This window comes from Xiphias gladius, chromosome 5 (genome assembly GCF_016859285.1).
Source record: "Xiphias gladius isolate SHS-SW01 ecotype Sanya breed wild chromosome 5, ASM1685928v1, whole genome shotgun sequence".
Classification (NCBI taxonomy): Eukaryota; Metazoa; Chordata; class Actinopteri; order Istiophoriformes; family Xiphiidae; genus Xiphias; species Xiphias gladius.
Window position 1 is genome coordinate 16,724,541 of NC_053404.1, and position 18,474 is coordinate 16,743,014.

The 18,474-nt window shown below is 39.2% G+C and overlaps 1 protein-coding gene across 3 annotated transcripts in view; it reads right to left on the bottom strand.

The window, feature by feature from the left end:
- asap1b (ArfGAP with SH3 domain, ankyrin repeat and PH domain 1b) overlaps positions 1-18,474 on the bottom strand; it is a 61,584-nt gene that overhangs the window by 37,769 nt on the left and 5,341 nt on the right. For all 3 annotated transcript variants that reach the window (XM_040126778.1, XM_040126779.1, XM_040126777.1), the window contains exons 2-3: positions 3,242-3,314; positions 219-364 (exon numbers count right to left, since the gene is read on the bottom strand). In XM_040126778.1, the coding sequence (XP_039982712.1) occupies positions 219-364; positions 3,242-3,314 (219 nt within the window). The remainder of the gene's footprint in view (positions 1-218; positions 365-3,241; positions 3,315-18,474) is intronic.

Here is an 18,474-nt window from a genome sequence, read left to right on the forward strand (position 1 = left end):
AATGTAAACCTAATCCTGATCTTAAATTTAACACCAAATCCTAAACCACTTACACAAGTGAAGACAGGAAAAATAAACTGTCTATGGAGCATTTTCCTCTTTCTATCCTTGTGAGGACAAGAGCACCCACAAAGGCAGGAGCATTCAGAATTGCTCTCTAATTGCTCTCTAAGCAATTCCTTTTAACCACAGTGCGCCTGTCGACATGTTTGACTCACCAGGTTCTTCAGCAGGGCGGACAGCTCCTTGGTGAGGGATGAGAACTTGACAAAGGCCGTTCCCAGGTCAGGGTTGTCTCGGCTGATGAAGTTGCTGCCAAATTTGTCCAGAGCCTGGGCGTAGTTTTCTTCATTTTGAACGTGGTCTGAGTTGGAAACAAAAGGGAAAGAGAGGTCAACCAGTGATCAATATGCCTGCCCTGAACTCTGTCTGATGATTAGTATGAAATGTATAGAGGAATGGAAGAGGCCTTCAGTCTATGCAAGATCCTCACATAGTATACTGCAGGTGTGTTGGTCACATAGGGGGTCACAGGGACATTTAAAGTGATCAACATATATCGTCAAAGGGACAATGGATGGTATGGCTGGGTTTCAAACCTCAGTACCCTGTTGTTACACACTGTAATGAACACTGAACTGAACTGTCAAGCACCAAATGTTGGCACCAAATACCTGAACAAATTGGTAATCTTTTCTTCTAATACTTTAATCACATAGTTCCTGATTAAGATTATAATTTACCTGCTTTAGATTATTTCAGTCTTCAGGCGCGGTTCCTCTACTGTTAACCTTTGAGAACTTTGGCTTCTTTTGCTAAATGAAAAAAACGGGTTTGTATAGAAAACCCTTTATACTCTTCTCAAAGTAATGAAAAAAAATACTGTTTTGGTACAGAAACTCAGAGTTCTAAAATCTTTGATACTACCGCTGATATGATATCAGCACTAATATCGAAAACTGTATGATTTTTACAATGTATTCATTGTACAAATTTCTGTTAATTAATGATTCAGCTATTTAAGTTTTTGTTTTACACATATAAAAGTTGGGTCTCACACAGGATGGTCACACAGTTCTTTCCTTTGAACATAAGTTTGTTTTCAAAAATGCTATATTAATAAATGTATTAATGTTATTTTGCATACATTTTTCATGTTCTGGCACAATGAATGTCCTGAACTTAGGCTTACTTGTGTGGTAAGATGTAAGGAGTTTAAGATGTAAGGAACGTGAAAATAATGGTCTTAGGAGAAAGAAAATATCTCAGTAATTCACCACTCTTTGTTCTCAACAGCAACAGAGACAAACGCCTGGAACAAAAAGGTTGTAAATATTCCTGGGGATTTTCACAATAACACAGATGTGGCAAAAATTGTCAACAGATCCTTCAACGGAATGTTTCCTCATCAGTGCAGCAACACAAGCGATACAATAACGGACACATTTGACCTTAACCCATGATTTTTGATTAGCGCTATTCCAGAGGCTTTTGTTTTGTGCATTTTTAGATATAATAGTAAGTCACATGTATATACAGTAAATTTCTGCTTAAGAAGATGTGCTGCTCTCCAGGTCTGTGAAACTCTACGGAAGCCGTCGCTCAAACAGCAGCATCCATCTGTCCTTGCCGTTAAGTCAGAGATGGAGAGGAGCTGGGGGAGGGGGGGGGACGTTTGGGGGATGTTAGACTGTTGCCAGTCCTGAGAGGGAGGTCAGGTTAAACAAGCACCCTGTAGACCTTAATCCTGCTGCAGCCATTTTGAGCTTCTGTCATACTGGAAACTCAAATCCAGTCCAGACAGGGCTGTAGTTACCATTGAGAACAATGAAGTTATGCCCATTGTAAACGCTCCTAAAAATATCAGAGCTGTATTAAGTTACTGTATTGCAAACCCACAATTTCCTACTGCGGCTGCGTAAGATTAAAAGCATGAGAGTAACAAACATCGAGTGGCTTTTATTGTGAGGCTGTCACAAAAAACTTAAAGTATTTATCACCAGGGTTAGTGTTGACTGCCATCGTTCAACAAAAAACGCAAAAAACAAGAAAATTGTTATTTTTTTGTAATTTTCGTAGGCGGATCATTTTTTACTTTGGCAAGCTTAGTGGAACAAATAGGAGCAGTGAGCTGGAGGAGCTGTTAAATAAAGAGTTAGAGGTGACGAGCTGCACACCTCCATCTCCTCAGAAAGGTAACCAACTCTTTACCGTGTACTGCTGTTGTGTTGAAAACTACTTCCACCGTGTGCAGCATGAAATCAGATTAGGTTTGCTATTGACATCATTGAAAAAAGGCATATTATAGACTGACTTCCTTATTGAAACAGTGTGAGTTTGTCTGGCTGCACCGTTGAACAGATACACCTGTTGGTCTTTGTTGTATTTTTTTGTCAAAGTAGCTCCTTAAGGAGTGTTTTCTACCCCCAGAAATTTGAGACCTGTTGTGTTAAACTGCGCTTGCCGAATCAACCAGGACTGAATTCTTAATAATTTAAGGATTATAACTTTGACTGAAAAAATAAAATATGAAAAAATCCAAAAAAACTGAACATTTTAGACTTTCTTTTTAATATCTGGAGGGCTGTGTGTGTGCTGGAATGAGTCATGACCTCTCTATTTCTAAAATCCTGACCACAGCCCTGAGTCCAATGATTAATTTCGTTTGCATACCGGGATGCACAAACATCCCCTTCTTATTTCTATGTTAGATCACATCCAGTATTTGTCTGACAGTTTACTAGATCTAGCCAAAATAACCAACTAGTGTAGCTAGTGGATAATTTATTAGACAGTCAACCTTGAGTTGTTCCAGTTTGTTTTGAGACTTTTGCAGATCACAATGAGAGTAAACTGTGTTTTCTGTGGAGATCAAACAAACTTTTTTGTGGGACAAAACTGAAACTGTCAATTTGCAGGGAGGAGTCTGCTCGAAAAAGCCTTCAGTGGAAAATTACTGAGGATCCATGTCACAGCAACGAGCAAAACAAACTCAGGTGTTGGTTTCTGGGAAAGCCTGGATACACATACAAAACACCATCTGTCCCCTCAAAAGGCAATGTTCAAAAAAAATAAATAAAAAATAAAATTTAAAAAAAACAATCCGCATTTTTATTAAAGATATTTAAGAAATTCCTGGGCTTTCCACTTGGGATTTCTGTTGGAAAGGGTTGTGAACATGTACCCAACTGTCGGCTAAAGCACACTCAGGCTTGATTAATTTAGAAACAGATTGTCTCACCTTGCCCTGAATTGTAGATGGCCTTCACTGATTTCTTCACCTTCTGCAGGGAGGTTCTATCCTGGTCCAACGCCTGAGAAAAGAGGAGGAGAGGATGCTTTTAAGAGCTTTAAAGTGGTTTCCCCCTTCTTTGAGAGCATGCTGGAAACAATCACATCAAAAGACAGCATAGATATTTTCGAGATTCAAAGCCTTTGTTTTAACGGTGTGGCAAAACCTGAAGAAGGTTAAGGCGTAAGAGCTGATATTTGCTCAGCGATTCAAATCATGCACGTTCCATAAAGCTAATGTAGACAGAGTGCTCACAATACAGTGCTTGACCTGAATGTGGCATATGTCATTATTTCAACACTGCTGACTGCTGGGGAAAACCCTTTGTGTTTCCCATTAGGCAAAAATAAATAGGCAATGTTTCCAATTTATCACACTTTGGGCTATTTATTATGATATTTAATTCACAATGAAACATTTAAATGCTAGAAAAATAAACACTGCCACTGACCCATTGTTAGAGTGCAGTAATGCGTCTCACTTGTTTGCACTTTCAGAGATTAATGCTCGGAGTTCAGAAACCAAAGTACCTAAATAATGGCCGATATAAATAGAAAAACACTTCACAGACGCTATGGGTCATGGCAGTAGTTGTAGTGGCTGCTCATTTAACGATAATGCCTATCTATATTTAGAGAAAATCCTACAAAGCTATTTAAGACAAAAGCCGTGCTAGTGTGACCCTTGAACTGATTTAGACATCACCCCCCCCCACGCTGATTTACACAAGGAAAATTCGTTTTCATAAACATATGAACACAATACAAGAGAAGAGAAGCTCAGCCCTGCCAGAGAAAATAACGACTACATCTGAAGTTACACCAAAATTCAAGCAACACCTCATCGTTCCACATACACATTAGTTAGAAATGTCACTTCCTGACACTTCAGTCCTCTTAATCTCTGAGTCAGTGAAACTTGGGTGACACTTTGGTTGATTTGTGGCCTGATTAAACCTAAACACAAATAAAATAATTTTGGGAGTTTTGTTGATATCCTAAATTATGTTATGTGTTATATTTTAATGACCTCTTTACTCAAATGTTTTATTATTTCCTTTTAGATTTTATAGTCAGTTTTTTCTTTGTAAATCTTTCTTGCCAATATCTCGATTTCTTAGATTCCACTTTCATCTCAGTACTCTTTTCTTCTTATTATTTCATCTACATTTTGGAGCCTTTTTCTTTTTTTGTTGTTTTATGCTTTAAAAAAAAGTTTCCACTTCTTAGTAAGTACAATTCTCAGTTAATAAGGATCATGATTCTTTTATTACAGTACATGGGAATAATAACAGAAAAATTTGCTATCAGCAGATATAAACCTATACTTTTGCATGCACTGATGACAATTGTTGATTGTGCTAACCCCATCTAAACCCAAATAGAGTGATTTATTTACCACATATACCCCTGTTATCAGATAAGTCGCTGAACTGCCATTTGTTGGATTGGTTTTTTTTTTTTTTCAGTTAAAGAGACCATCCAAATTACAGAAAGAATAATTGGATAAGAAATGTCTTCTAATTTTTTTTATGCCCCTTATTGGTGCAAAAGGTGTAATCAGAAGTGCTTTATGCACAACTTTTTGTTTATAGTGCAGAAAAGAGCGATTTCAACCTGCAACATTTACTGGAAATAATCATGGAGCCAACTAGAAATGTAACTGTGTCCAGAATGACCCAACATCAGATAAATACAGTGAATATTAATCAATGGGTTTTATACTCACATGCATATCATGCTGCTATAAATACAAAACCCGATTCAATTTGACCACCATTGTTATCTGGCCAAATATGTTTAATTCTAGTGACAAATCCCTTGAGCATTCCAACACAGCACCTTCTCTGTAATTACGTGTCCAGCAGTTTTTTACCGGACGTATTTCCCCGATTACTATCAGCAATGGCAGAGTGGTAAAATGAGAGGATGTTTATTTCTTGAGAGAATGTGAGAGTTCAGTACTGCAGGAGCTCTTGATCTGCTTCAAGCATGGAGAGTGCAGCTCCATTAATACTGGAGACTGGTTTCTGTGCATACGGCACATCATCAACATGAAAATCACCCATCATACTGAACACCATCTGTCTGTGTGACATCTATTATCATTTCATTTAGTTCAGGAAAGGCTGAGACAGTCGGGAGACTCGGTGCGCTCAGGAAAAGTGGACACAAGCAACACACACACACACACACACACACACACACACACACACCTGCATTACCTGTCTCAGCTAAACGATTTAAAATTTGAGCCAGTATTGCTGGTTTTCATTAATGTATTCTGACAGCACAAACATTTCATATCCAGCCCATTTTTAACCACAGGGAACTGAACCATAACTCTGCTATGTTTGCTCATAACAGACGATAAACACCAGCAAAAACACCATTATATTAAGGTCAGCCGGTTAAGAGCAGAGGCACACACACAACAGTGGGCTAATTAAATTTCACAACATAATGAAGCCATCCTTGGCCTCCCCTGGACAGTTTAACACGGCTCTTCCCCAATTATGGCAGCAGTAGTTTGTCGCCGCAGGGCCCTTTCTGCCAGGCACGAGCCCTTTGATCCCCCTGCACATGGGAGCAGACTCCGCTGGCCAGTGCCTACTCACACTGCCTTACTGCTAAGCCCGGTGTCTGTTCACCCAAACAGTGGCCTCAAACGAAAATTTCTATAGTACCATTATCTTGGCCAATGTTATCTCTGTATACGTTATTTTGATAATGACTATAATGAAAATCTTCAAATAGCATGATAACCTACTTAAAGGATGAAAAAGCTTCACTCAAAACCTGAGGTTACCTGTAACCCCCTTCTCTGTTATCATGAGTAAATGTCTCACTATGGGGAATCCTCTTTTAGCATTATCCTTAGGAGTCTCTATATGATAACTCCAGTACTGGCTGGAGGTCATCAGCTTTCCTACAAAAGGTGTTGCAACAATGAAATTTCCTCTTCTCATTTTGCACAAAACCTTCTGCCTCTCTCCTGACCGCTGACGCGAATGCTTAGCACTGTAGCTCCTGAAGCTACAAGCTAGTCATCATTGGAAGTGCTTAAGTTACACCATGATACTTTTGTTGAAAGTAGCAAACTACACTACAAACTTCTCAGAAAAAGTAGCATAGCACACTGAAGCTATTTTAAGTAATATAATAAACTATATCCACTCATTATTTTGTGTATCATCGCTACTCCCCAACACTGGTGCCTAGCTTAAAAGCAAGCTAACACCTTTGTTAGAGCCTTAGTGTGTTGGCTGTCCCCGTACAAGTAACACCAACCGTTAGCCTTTGCTAAAACTTGCTAACACAGCTATCAGTCACCAAGCCAGGTAGCACAAGCATACCACACAAAATGTGTCTTTGCATTTGCAAAATATCAGGGACACTCGTAGTGTGTGTGTGTCTCGGGCTGCCGCATGCCCAAAAGAACATGTCTTAATAAAATAAATTTATATGGTTAATCTGCTCGTCTTCTTTTCTGTCTTTCAGTTAGTATCCCATCGGCAGCCCAGTAAGTGTATTCTTCAGTACCGCATGCTTGAAGTAAGCAGAGAGAGTAAGATTTTTGCAGAGTCTGAACAATAAGTCACTTGATCAAAAGAAAATTGTTAATTATCAAATTGTCAATTTGATAATTTGTCGGAGGCTGTCGTCCTGTGTGTTGATTAGGATGATGAGCACAACACACAGGCTGAGCAGGCACATTGACCTCTGCAGCGTGCGTGTTTGAGAGCAGCTGGCACCGCCACCCATGGGTCACCCATAATCCACTGTCTCTTCGGTCTTAATTAAATATTCCGCCGTAACATTGGCAAGCAGTAACAAATTTGTTTTATCAACAGTCAATTTTTTATTTTAGATTTTGGTTACACTGTCCATACATCCGTACTTTATTACATCCAAGATATCTGATTTAGTGAGTGCTTTAGACAAGATTACAAAATTGAGCACATTCATGCAAAATCCCAACAAATTATTGCAGAAGATAAATGATAAATATCTTCTCATTGGCTAGAACTATGTAACTTGGAGAGACGGTTTGTTAAAGCTGTTTTCTCTCAGCTTTTCAGGGGGAAAAAAATTCAATGAAATAGCGCTGTCTTGGCACACAGTCTTTGCATCCCTTGGCAACAGGCAAGAATGCATCCAAACTCTGCTTACCAAATGGCCAACAACTATTGAATATAGTCAAAGGATTGTTTTTATCTGCCAGCAACCAATTGCAAGCTCCCACTCAACCTAGGGGGATTAGCAAGTGTGACAATGCCAAAACATCTGCGGTCTCACGTCCTTCCACCCCAACAGCAAGTGATGCATACAGACGATTTATTTAGTGCTACTGAGAAAATGAAGCAAAGAATAAAGTAGGTTTCATGGCCATGTGCTATTCCACTGAGAATGTCTATCTTGAAGAACCATTTGTGCTGTGAAAGTCAACATGTCAGTGTCAAAATGCTTTCAAGTGGAAGTCTGTCAGAGATGGAGCCAAAGAGGTCAAGGGCCAAGTTAAGGGAAGTGAAGGGTGCTGGCCATGGGTGGCGCCTCAGTATAAAGAGATTTTGTCCTTAGCGTGAGCACCAAAGTCAAAAATGAGGGTCCTCGAAACATCTCACATTAAAAGTCAGGAGGCTGAAAACACATCTCTGGTATTTCATCCTGTTCAGATATTTTTCTTCAAACAGATACTCACTTGTCAAAGCAAAAAATGTCACTCCTGGGCTGATATTTGAGAGATTTTGATAGGGTTGAGTGGGGTGATACCTACAGATGCTAAGGCTTGTTTTGATTATCAGTATTAGCCTCAGTAAAAAACATGGATCCCTCTCATTTGATCATGTTGATCACGTTCTAGGCACGTGAACGCTCTTCTGAGTGCATGCTGTCTTTGCTTTAAACTGCTTGTTTTGTCCAACAAACCGTTTTAAACTCAAAAATATTCAGTTTACTATAATAAAAGAAAAAAACAATGAAATTTCTAGACGGAGAAATTCTAATTTTATTTTCATTTTTTATGAATTATTTTCATTATCAATTATTATGCCAAATATTTTTTTGGATTAATCGTTTTGTCCTTAAAATGTCAGTGAAGAATGCCATAATTTCGACTAGCCTGAGGTGACATCTTCAAATGTCTTGTTTTGCCTGACCAACAGTCCAAAACTCAAACATATTCAATTTACTATAAGGTATGACAAAGAAAAGCATCAAATCTTGGCACTTGAGAAACAAGACATTTGAATTACATCAACTTGGACTGTGGGACATTTTTCACTATTTTCTGACTTTTTATGACTAAAAGATTAATTAAAAGTGAAAAATGTAAGAACATAACTGCAAAAATAACTTCAAAAAGGACTAAAAGAATCCAAAGTGTGGCTCATGTCACCAATAGGGGGAATTGGTGGCTGAAGTGACTGGGCATGACTGACTGGAGGCTGTCGCAGCTTCATGCTTCCTGCCCGAAGCCTTATCCCCCCTCAGCAGCCCTGCCATTTCCCCTGCAGCCCTCCATTGACAGGAAGCAGGAAGCGACCACACTTGACAGTGTCCTGTCCTGGGTCGGCAGCACTCCGTCTAATGACACCAACTGCTCTCTGCTGACAGCTGAAGAATAAAAACAACACGCTTTCTGGCTGTCTGGGAAGAGTTTCTCTTGATTCACTGATCCACTCTTGAGATTCCTGCTCTGTCACTTTCATGGCACGTTAAATCGTCTTTCTCATTTCCTCCCTGAAGTCATCCTTCCCAGCTCCGGTTGTCCTGCAGCCCAGCATTTGGCATCACACCGGCGGGCGACTGTGCGGTTACCAAGGAGACGTGATCTGGCTGTCTCACGCGTCGGCTCAACATTCTTCACCATGGTGATTGTGGGAAGCTGTTCTGACTAACCAGCCAGCTCTCTATTTGTCAGCAGCTCTCTGGGACTCAGCTGTGCCACTCTGGCAAATTTTACTCTTAACTTAACAGTTCTCAGAATTGTTAATATGGTAATTATTTGTTAGAAGAAGGAAACGGGAAGGGGCATAATTATTAAATGACATCCCCAGAGCCAAAACACAGGGCTAAAAAACCAACTGCAGTGGCATTTTTAGAGGGAAAGTGACTGACCAGATCATCATTTCTTGTTTTATTTCTGCTTCCTCATGCAAAAATACATTCTAATTTCCTTTCTGGCTCACAATTACACCACAGCTACTATAAAACATACACTACCAAAAAAAAAAAAAAAAAAAAAAAAAAGTGTGTATATTTAGACAATAAGCTAGTCTTGCTTGTCCTGTCAGAATGAAGAAGTCACAGAAAAGACAATTCTGTCTGTCACGTGATTTTGTCTGTTGAGTCTATGTGGCATGACTCAAGCAGGAAGGGTGGGGAGCCGTTTTCATTGGCAGGAAACAAATGCACATCCCTTTCTCTAGGCCTGCGGAATGGGAAAAATGAGAGGATGTAACATTTCCAAAAGCAGCTGAGGTCAGATGGCCTATTTGTCCCCCACACAAACGCGCGCACACGCACACGCACACGCATACACACACACACACACACACACACACACACACGGTGTTGAAAGATAGTGATCGACTGCCAGTGGTTTTGGTCAAGAGGTGTATCGGGACGACCACATGACCAATGTAATGTATCTGACATGGCAAATAAAATAACAAGGATTAAGTGAGACTACATCTTTTTCAGAGTTTTGAAGTTAATACTGATCCCAAACATTGGTCAACATGAAACAGTCTCTTTCTGAATGGACTGCACCAACCAAGCTTTTTTCCTCGTCACACTCAAAATGAACATAATACACATAATACAATAATTCTACAGAGGGTTCGAAGGGTTCTAGATCAATAGCAACAATTTGGCCATATGCTGATAGTTCTGAAATTCAAAGTTCACTTGAGTCCATACTTTGTGTTTTGCAAAAAAAAAAAAAAAAAAAAAATCAAAGTCCATCGCCTACTCACATTTTTTAACTAATCCATACAGCAGGACGGCATCACAAGTGAGAAGCCAGCATTGCAACCTTAAATTTAGCTACTGAGGTTAAAATGTCGAAACAGAAAATGACAAAGCAGTACAAAAGGGCAGTACCACTGGCTTTGCATGTTTTAGCCCCTTAACTACATATCATGCATATTGTACATTAATGCTGCCAACCATTCCCCAGAGAATACCATGCTACTATGTTTGTAAATTATACTACTTAGACAATAAAATTAAATGATCTTTGAGCAGTAATTCAGTTGTCAGAAGAGGTTGATTTGAATTGAATTGTAGATTTTAATTCTGCTGCCAAAGAGCAGTTTGTTTTCCATGTTGTCAAGTTTTAAAACCACTCCCATCTGCTTACTGTTTTAGGCCTTGGCTCGACATTGTGACATGAGGTATGTCAATCTTAATTCAAAAGTTCAGTGATCATAAAATGACACATTGAGAAAGCAGTAAAGAATTTGTGTTGATAACCAAATCAGAATAGACTGTATTTGAATAAAAGCCCTATCTTAACAGCTTTGCTCAACAAAAAAACTTGAAAAAAAAAAGTTCAACATTTTAGGAAACACACGTATTCCATATAAGAAGGTGACAATTCACCAGGATCAGTTGCGACCAGCAGCAACTCCAAGTGTTACTGGTCCTGGGCCAAGAAATAGTCTGGCACACAATCTCCCGTAAAAAAATGAATTGTCGTGTCAGTGTTTGTATGGATTAAACAAATTAAATATAACGTGTTTTAGGGATGTTTAGATGTGCTGGTAGGCAGATTTTGTAACTGATCGACAGAGCCAGGCTGGGTGTTTCTTCCGGTTTCCAGTCTTTATGCTACGCTAAGTTAGCCAGCTGCTGGCGGTAACGTCCTTACTTATCGTACAGACATGAAAAAGGTATGAATCTTCTTACCTAGCTCTTGGCAAGAAAGTGAGTAAGCGTATTTCCCAAATACGCTTACTCACGTATTTGCCAAACTATTCCTTTAACCAAACCAATTTCCTGCTGTAATGTCATCCAAAAAAGCTAAATTACATTAAATATGATTTAATTTTAAGGTTAGATTTCTCTGAAATTTTGCATTTGTTTTCATCAGTTAAGCATCATAGTGGGAACCGTGTTTCACATACGTAACAAACCCAAACTTTCAACTGCACAAAAAAACAACATGACAAACATTTCTATTACAATCAGCCATTACAACCAACCAGCTGTAGTGCAATCAATGTCATTGCTTTACTTACTTTCACATTCAGTACTTGATCATCCCATCTACACAGTTTTAAATACACGACAGCTGGTTGCATTGTATCAGATCCCGATTGTAATATTACTCCTGGCCTACTGAGAACCCATGCTCTGATGTAAAAATATGTGCAAACACCGTTTTACCTCGAAAATTAACAAAAAGATCATGATACGATATTTTGCCTGTAATGCAAAGCCTTCTCTGTTTTCCAGATTAGATTTTCCAGCAACAAAATTCATCAATGCATTGCCTCTCTGCGGTCAACTCTCAATTCCCATCTGTGGCAACCTCCCATTAGCATTTGAATGTCCCACAAGGAAGTCCAAACCACAATGAAATTTCAACCGTCCCTGTTCTCGACTGCATTGCCATGTGATGATAATGTTACTTTGACAACGAATAAAGCTGAATTTTATTTTGTTCTGAAATGACCTGAAGAAAATATCTGCTAAAAACCTATGGGATGCTTTGGTAAATGGAACAATATGTTGTTTATGGGCTAAAATGTGCCAAATCATCAGTATACTCCTCTGATATACCGTTTTTCCTGGCAGTAGTAGCTTGCATTCTTGTATCTATTATACAAATCTTGACCTGCTAATGTTATTGGCCACTAAGAGAAGTCAGAGACAAGTCAGAGATTACTCCATTATATATTACTGCTATTAGCTTCCAGCTCTGCCCTCCCAGAGAGAGAAATGAGCTGTTCAGCTGTGTGCTTCTCTGTGGTGAGTTTGGCCAGGCCACACGGTTGATAAAGCCAACTTTCTAAGCTGCGAGGATGCCGACTCTTTGCAGCACATCTCCAAGGACTCAGTGCAGGAACTGAGGAACTGCATGCGTGCGGCTGGCGAAAAGTCAAGCCATGCATGCAGCAGTGTCACGTTCCCAAATCATTTGGCAGCTTCCCTCTGCGCTGCTTGCTCTCACTCAGCCCACCACTTGTTTCGAGCAACGTGCAGGTTTTCACAATCACACCCACGCACTGCTGCAAAAGACTATACTCACGTAACATCAAACAAGCAGCATACCTTCATTTGTTTTTAGCAGTCAGGAAACCATCATTCATGTGAAGCAGCTGTTAGATTATTCTGATTAGTAACAGCTGTCAACGGGAGAATAGTGGGAGGAACTCACAGCTGATGATTAAAAAATGACAGCTAGAATACCTCTTTCAGTGAGAAAGCAAACAGCACCAGAGCAAAAGAGACTGTTTGTTTCCATGCCAATCTGAACCTCAAAACTGTCAAAACCACTTTCTATTCAGGGCTGCGACTAACTACTAAAAGACCGTTGTTGCTTCCTGCGCAACAACTAAAAGCCATAAGTACTGAGTTATAATAAACCTGCGAAAAGCAAGCATATCTTTGCATCTGTGTCTGTAAAGAAAATGCTTGGTTGAATTAAAGGACTACAATGAGTTGATCATCAAGATTAGAATCTATTAATTACCTTTGGATTATCAAATTGATTAACTGACAAATCATTTCAGACTTCACCTAATATTGAACAGTAACAGACAAACAGGTGCGCAGTTTCTTTAGAAACAAAAATACATTAATCTGTTCATCACTGAGAGGATTCCCTTTAACTTCCAGCTCAAAAACAGAACCAAAATGGGTTTTCTTCACCCACAAGCCTCAAAAATGTGAAACCATTCGACCTGAACAAACCAATACCGGTAACTGGTAATTTTTAGGTACTTTTCCAGATGCTCAAGTATGAATATTTGATTTTTTTTTCTTTGTCTTCTATGATATTAGGTAAATTATCTTTGGATTTGGGGCAGTTGGTCGGACAAAACGGGGGGGACTGTGCTGGGCATTTTTCGACTATTTTCAAACGAGAAATCGAGTAATCACAAAGGTAGTGTTAATCAAAAATACAGATAACAAACACATCATTATTCAAGCTGTAGCTGTTACGATACACGTCAAAAAAAAAAAAAAAAAAAAAGAAGATCTGGCTTATTATATCGACATTAAATATGTTTAATGTTAGAATATTGATCATTTATAACAAAATAAAGGAGAAATACTACACTAGATGAGCTGGCAAAAGAATAAGACTTGTTTTTAGTAAAAGACCAGCACTATGCGGGGTGATCAAAGAAAAACTAAAGTAAACTACTACAAGCTTTTATCACTAATCTTTTGCTTATCTATTGATCAGCTGATAAGCCTGCCAGCTCTGCTTCCTCCCAATCAGCCGCCCGCGTTGTAAATCTTTAGGGCACGCTGCCAAGGAATGTGCTCCCTTGATAAACATGCACAATGAGAAGTAACATTATTTTTCTAGCCTCTGAGTAAAGTTCCTGAACACCGCTCAGTCATGAGTCCTGGGCCAAAGTCACAGGCGAGGACTCTGCAGAGTGCTTTATGGCATTCCTTGAAGTTTTTCTGCGGACGAGTCTCAAATTTCACACTTAACGGGACTCCGCTGGGTGAGAGACCAGCTATTCCAAAACCACAGGTGTATCCACTCCCACGAGCCATTTTGGTGTTCGGACATTTGAGCAACTGAACATAAAACAGAAAAAAGCCTTTACCATGACAACAAACAAAAGCTTTAACCATTTGTGGAACTGTGTTAATGCACATTTCCAATTGGATTTCCCCATTTTCAATGACAGTAGCTTTGACAGCTGCTGTCATGCTGTAGAAAAGGAAGTGTTGTAACACCTTTCACTGACATTAAATGGCATTAGGATAGGATGTAAACAACTTGTCTTGAAGAACCATCAATGTCTTTCATGCGAGCCTGAATGATCTCAGCAGGCACTTGGCCGTTCTGGGAAAAGTGGCATTCAAATTTGACATCGAAAGGCCGTATCAATGGTTTAGCTTTGGTACACACATACACACAAATGCAGACAGACACGGTCGAGGGCCACACACCATCAAAGCTCACAGACAGGGATGCACTGTTCGCCCCTCAGGAAACAACAAGACAGCCAGCCGTCACAAGACCACAATGTCTCCTGGTTCTGCAGGGCCATGCTTGAGGACAACAATGTTACCGCTCCACTGAGATAATAACAGAAGACAAACAAACAGCGACAAAAGACGGACCACGGAGGATGAAGAGGATTTGTGGCCTTTTTTAAAATATCTGAACTACAGGTTTGTAAAGCCCTATGTACCAAAGCTGTATTTTTTTCTTGGAATCGATATTGTGACAATATTCTGAATGTGTCTAATGGTACTTTGAAATAATAATATTTAATACAAACTATAGTAGGGGGGGATGATTGTCACGGCGGAACAAGAGTTTACAGCCGTGTTATCTGTACAGCTCGACTGTACTAAACGCACAGTGGTGCTTTGAGCTAAATGCTAACATCGGCATTCTAACATTCTCTCAATGACAATGCCAATATGCTGATGTTTAGCAAGTATAATATTCACCATCTTAGTTTAGCGTGTAATCATTGCGTGTCTGCAATGATTAGTTGAATAATCGATTTACTGATCGTTTCTCAAAGTGAGTATTTGCTGGTTACTTTGGTCTTCTATGACTGTAAACTGAATATCTTTGGATTTTGCACTGCTGTTCAGACATAAAAATAATTTAGTGTCACCTTACACTCTAAGAAACTCTCATGGACATTTGATACCATATTCTCACACTTTATAGAGCAAGCGATTATTGAGAAAACAATGTAAAAAATGTATCAATAATGAAAATGATTGTGAGTTGCAGCCCTACATGTTATCATGCTAACAGTAGCTACTTAGCATTAAACACAAAGTACAGCAGAGGTTGATTGGAATGTCATTAGTTTTAAAGGTATTTTGTCAGAATGGACAAAATAAATTTTGAGCGGATGATGGTGCCGTTAAGGGATCACCAAGTCATTACATTTCCTGCTGAAGGGAACATGAATGTTTGCACCAAATTTCACGGCAATCCATCCAATAGTTGTTGAAACATTTCACTCAGAACCACAAATGTTAACCTTATGGTGGTGCCAGAGGAAATGTCAGTTGATCACCAAAATCGTTAGGATTCATTTTCTGGAAACTATGGATATCTGTACAAAATTTTTGGGCAATCCATCCAATGGTCGTTGAGATATTTCAGTCTGGATGAAAGTGGCGGCGCATACGACCAAATAATAAACATTGCCATCCGTAGTACGATGTCGATGGCCTGGCTAACAAAAATTACTCTATTGTACCTATAAGGATATCTGTGACTTAATAATACCATTTAATAAAACCGTAGAGTACTTGACTTAGGAAATAATAAATAAATAGTCAGAAACCGTCATTTGAAGGCTGATAGTGGCATAAATGTAAATCCTGTCTTCACTGTAAATATCACGCTGTTCACATTACATTGCCCATTACAGATTAAAATGGCTGTGGATGGAGCGGGACTTTAACACCATCCATCCGTGTGAGGAAGGCCGACACTGACCCACTCCTCCTCACCTAAATCTAGGGAAGAGCAGGGGGATCAGAGTGCCAGAGCAGAGTCTGGTCTGGGGCTAATCCGCTGCCGGCTAATAGCCCTTGATGATATACGCAGTGCAGCTGTGGCAGGAAGGTAGGCCAACAGCTGTGGCCCAAAGACCGATTATCAGCTTTCAGCCACAGACGGCAAACAAGCCGACAAACAAGAACCACAACACAGTCTCACCTCCTGCTGTGGGAGAAGGAGAACTAATTAGAAAATGGCTCTGAGGTTTGTTAGTATTTTTGTGGGGAGATTTAAAGTTACCCCACCCCTACCTACCTTTGAATGCTCTTTTATTTAATGTATCGTCAGCGTGTAACATTGATTGCATTCCTGACGGTATTTCTGTGATGATGTGTTGTAAATTACAAGTTTGGTCTACATCCCTTCCCTAAACCCATCACATTTACTCAGAAACTGGAATTTCCTCCCAATTACATTCAGTTGCCAGTTTGAACATGACTGGAATGAAGCATTAGGCTATGTAGTAGCTAAGCTAGCACGGCTTGCCGAGCTACATAAAGCTCTTTAGCCTGCACTATTGCATTAAAACACGGCAGTGGGGTCGTTTTCGCATTTAAATTCGCCAAAAACTTTGATAATTTCTGATATTTTAACTTCCTGTGTCTTCTTTTTGAGAGAAACAATGTGCTTGACTTGAATTTAGAGCACTACCATACAAAAATAACTCAAGTTTTATGCTTGACTGCTACTTAAATGGAAAAGTGCATATCATAGCACTAGAATTACTGTTATATTACTTTGGGAAATGCACTGAAGAAACACTATGGCAATCGCAGCTTACTTAGCACTGAAAATGTAAAAATTCAGACTGAGAATCTTGGAAATGACCACTTAAACTGCTTTCTTATTTCACAGTGCAGTTTAACTGGAACAAGATGTCATGTCCCATGGTGCCAAGAGACAAAAATGCTCCCATTCTCTCACACTATATGATTGACTGGCTTTGGTGACACAAGGGACAAATGATGAATAAAAAGCCATAACTTCATTAATAATTGAATGCGACACAGCTGTGCTCCTCAGATGCAAATGTTGCGGAATGGAGCCTCAAATAGCCAGTACTCAGTTTTGTTATGTAAAGCCAAGTGAGATTAAAAAAAAAAAAATCCATCTCGTCCTTTTGAATTATTCATCGTTTTTGCCTCAGTTCTGGTGGGGGAAACCAAAAGTGGTCCAAAATATCAAACTTAATCATGCGAAGACATGGGGAAAAAAGAAACTGCTTAAAATTTTTGTCAGGCAAAATAATCGACCAATCTATCTACTGACGGTATCTGATAATAATGCAAAATTTTAGTCTTTTTAATCCTTTTAAGTCCTTAACACTTGACTAACAGACAGGCACATGGGACATACAAATGTATTTAGTGTTAATTAAGTATATGACAGAATACAGGTCCCACAAGTTAAATGCTCAGCTGTGACAAACAAAAGTGAAAATGAAACTTCCCTTAAATGAAAACCACTGGTTATTTCATTTGACATTTGATAGTTTCCAGTTTGAGAATGGTCAATGAATGGTGCAACCTTGTCCTCTAAGACTAAATGACCAAATACATGAGAGAAAAGAAAGAATTATCCATTTACTTTGTAGACATTGCTGGTGGACTTCATGATACATGTGACAGAGATGAAGCCTCACATGACAACATGTCATGAGGGCTGTAGCCTCAGGTGCTTTAAAAATCAGGCAATAAAATCTTTGAAACTATGATAATTAACAAATAGTGTATGTTTTACTCTGTCCTCTGGATTTGAACTGAAGGACAAACAACAACTCTTCTGGGATTCAACATAAACATACAGTAGATTTCCTTAAAAAGGTACCCAGTGGGCATTTCATTGTAAAGAAAAAAAAAAAAATGTTTCATTGTTTAGTTTCATTTCCTTCCTTTTAGACAGCTGGTTGGACAATTTGAAGGTAATTTAAGACATCGCTTTGGTTTATGGGAAACTGTGATGGGCATTTCCACCATATTCTGACATTTAATAGATTTAATGGGAAAATAATCATAGTCGTTAGAATTCATCGTTTAGCAGTCATTTTTGCAGTGAGTGAATGAAAGAGTTGATGAACAGAAATGGTGAGTATTCTGCCAACTGTGCCACACAACTCAGAAAAAAAACCTGAATATGACAGTGACACATAAATCATTCTGAAAAACATGTTTTTTATGTTTTAAAACCTATGCTGCTTACATCAGCTTCAGTTTGGTTTTTTTGTTTTTTTTTTTGGCTGGCGTTTTGCTCCCTTTTTACGGAGCATTACCACCGCCAACTGTTAATATGCATGACCTGCGATCAATCGGCAGAAATGTCTTCGCTCTTCAACACTACACGTGGTCAAAATCTCCCCAGGGCACATCAAGAAAGGGTGCGTTCCACAGTGAGAGATCCAACATTTGATAGGAGTGACAGCAACTCTTGTAAAATTACATACTGTAAAT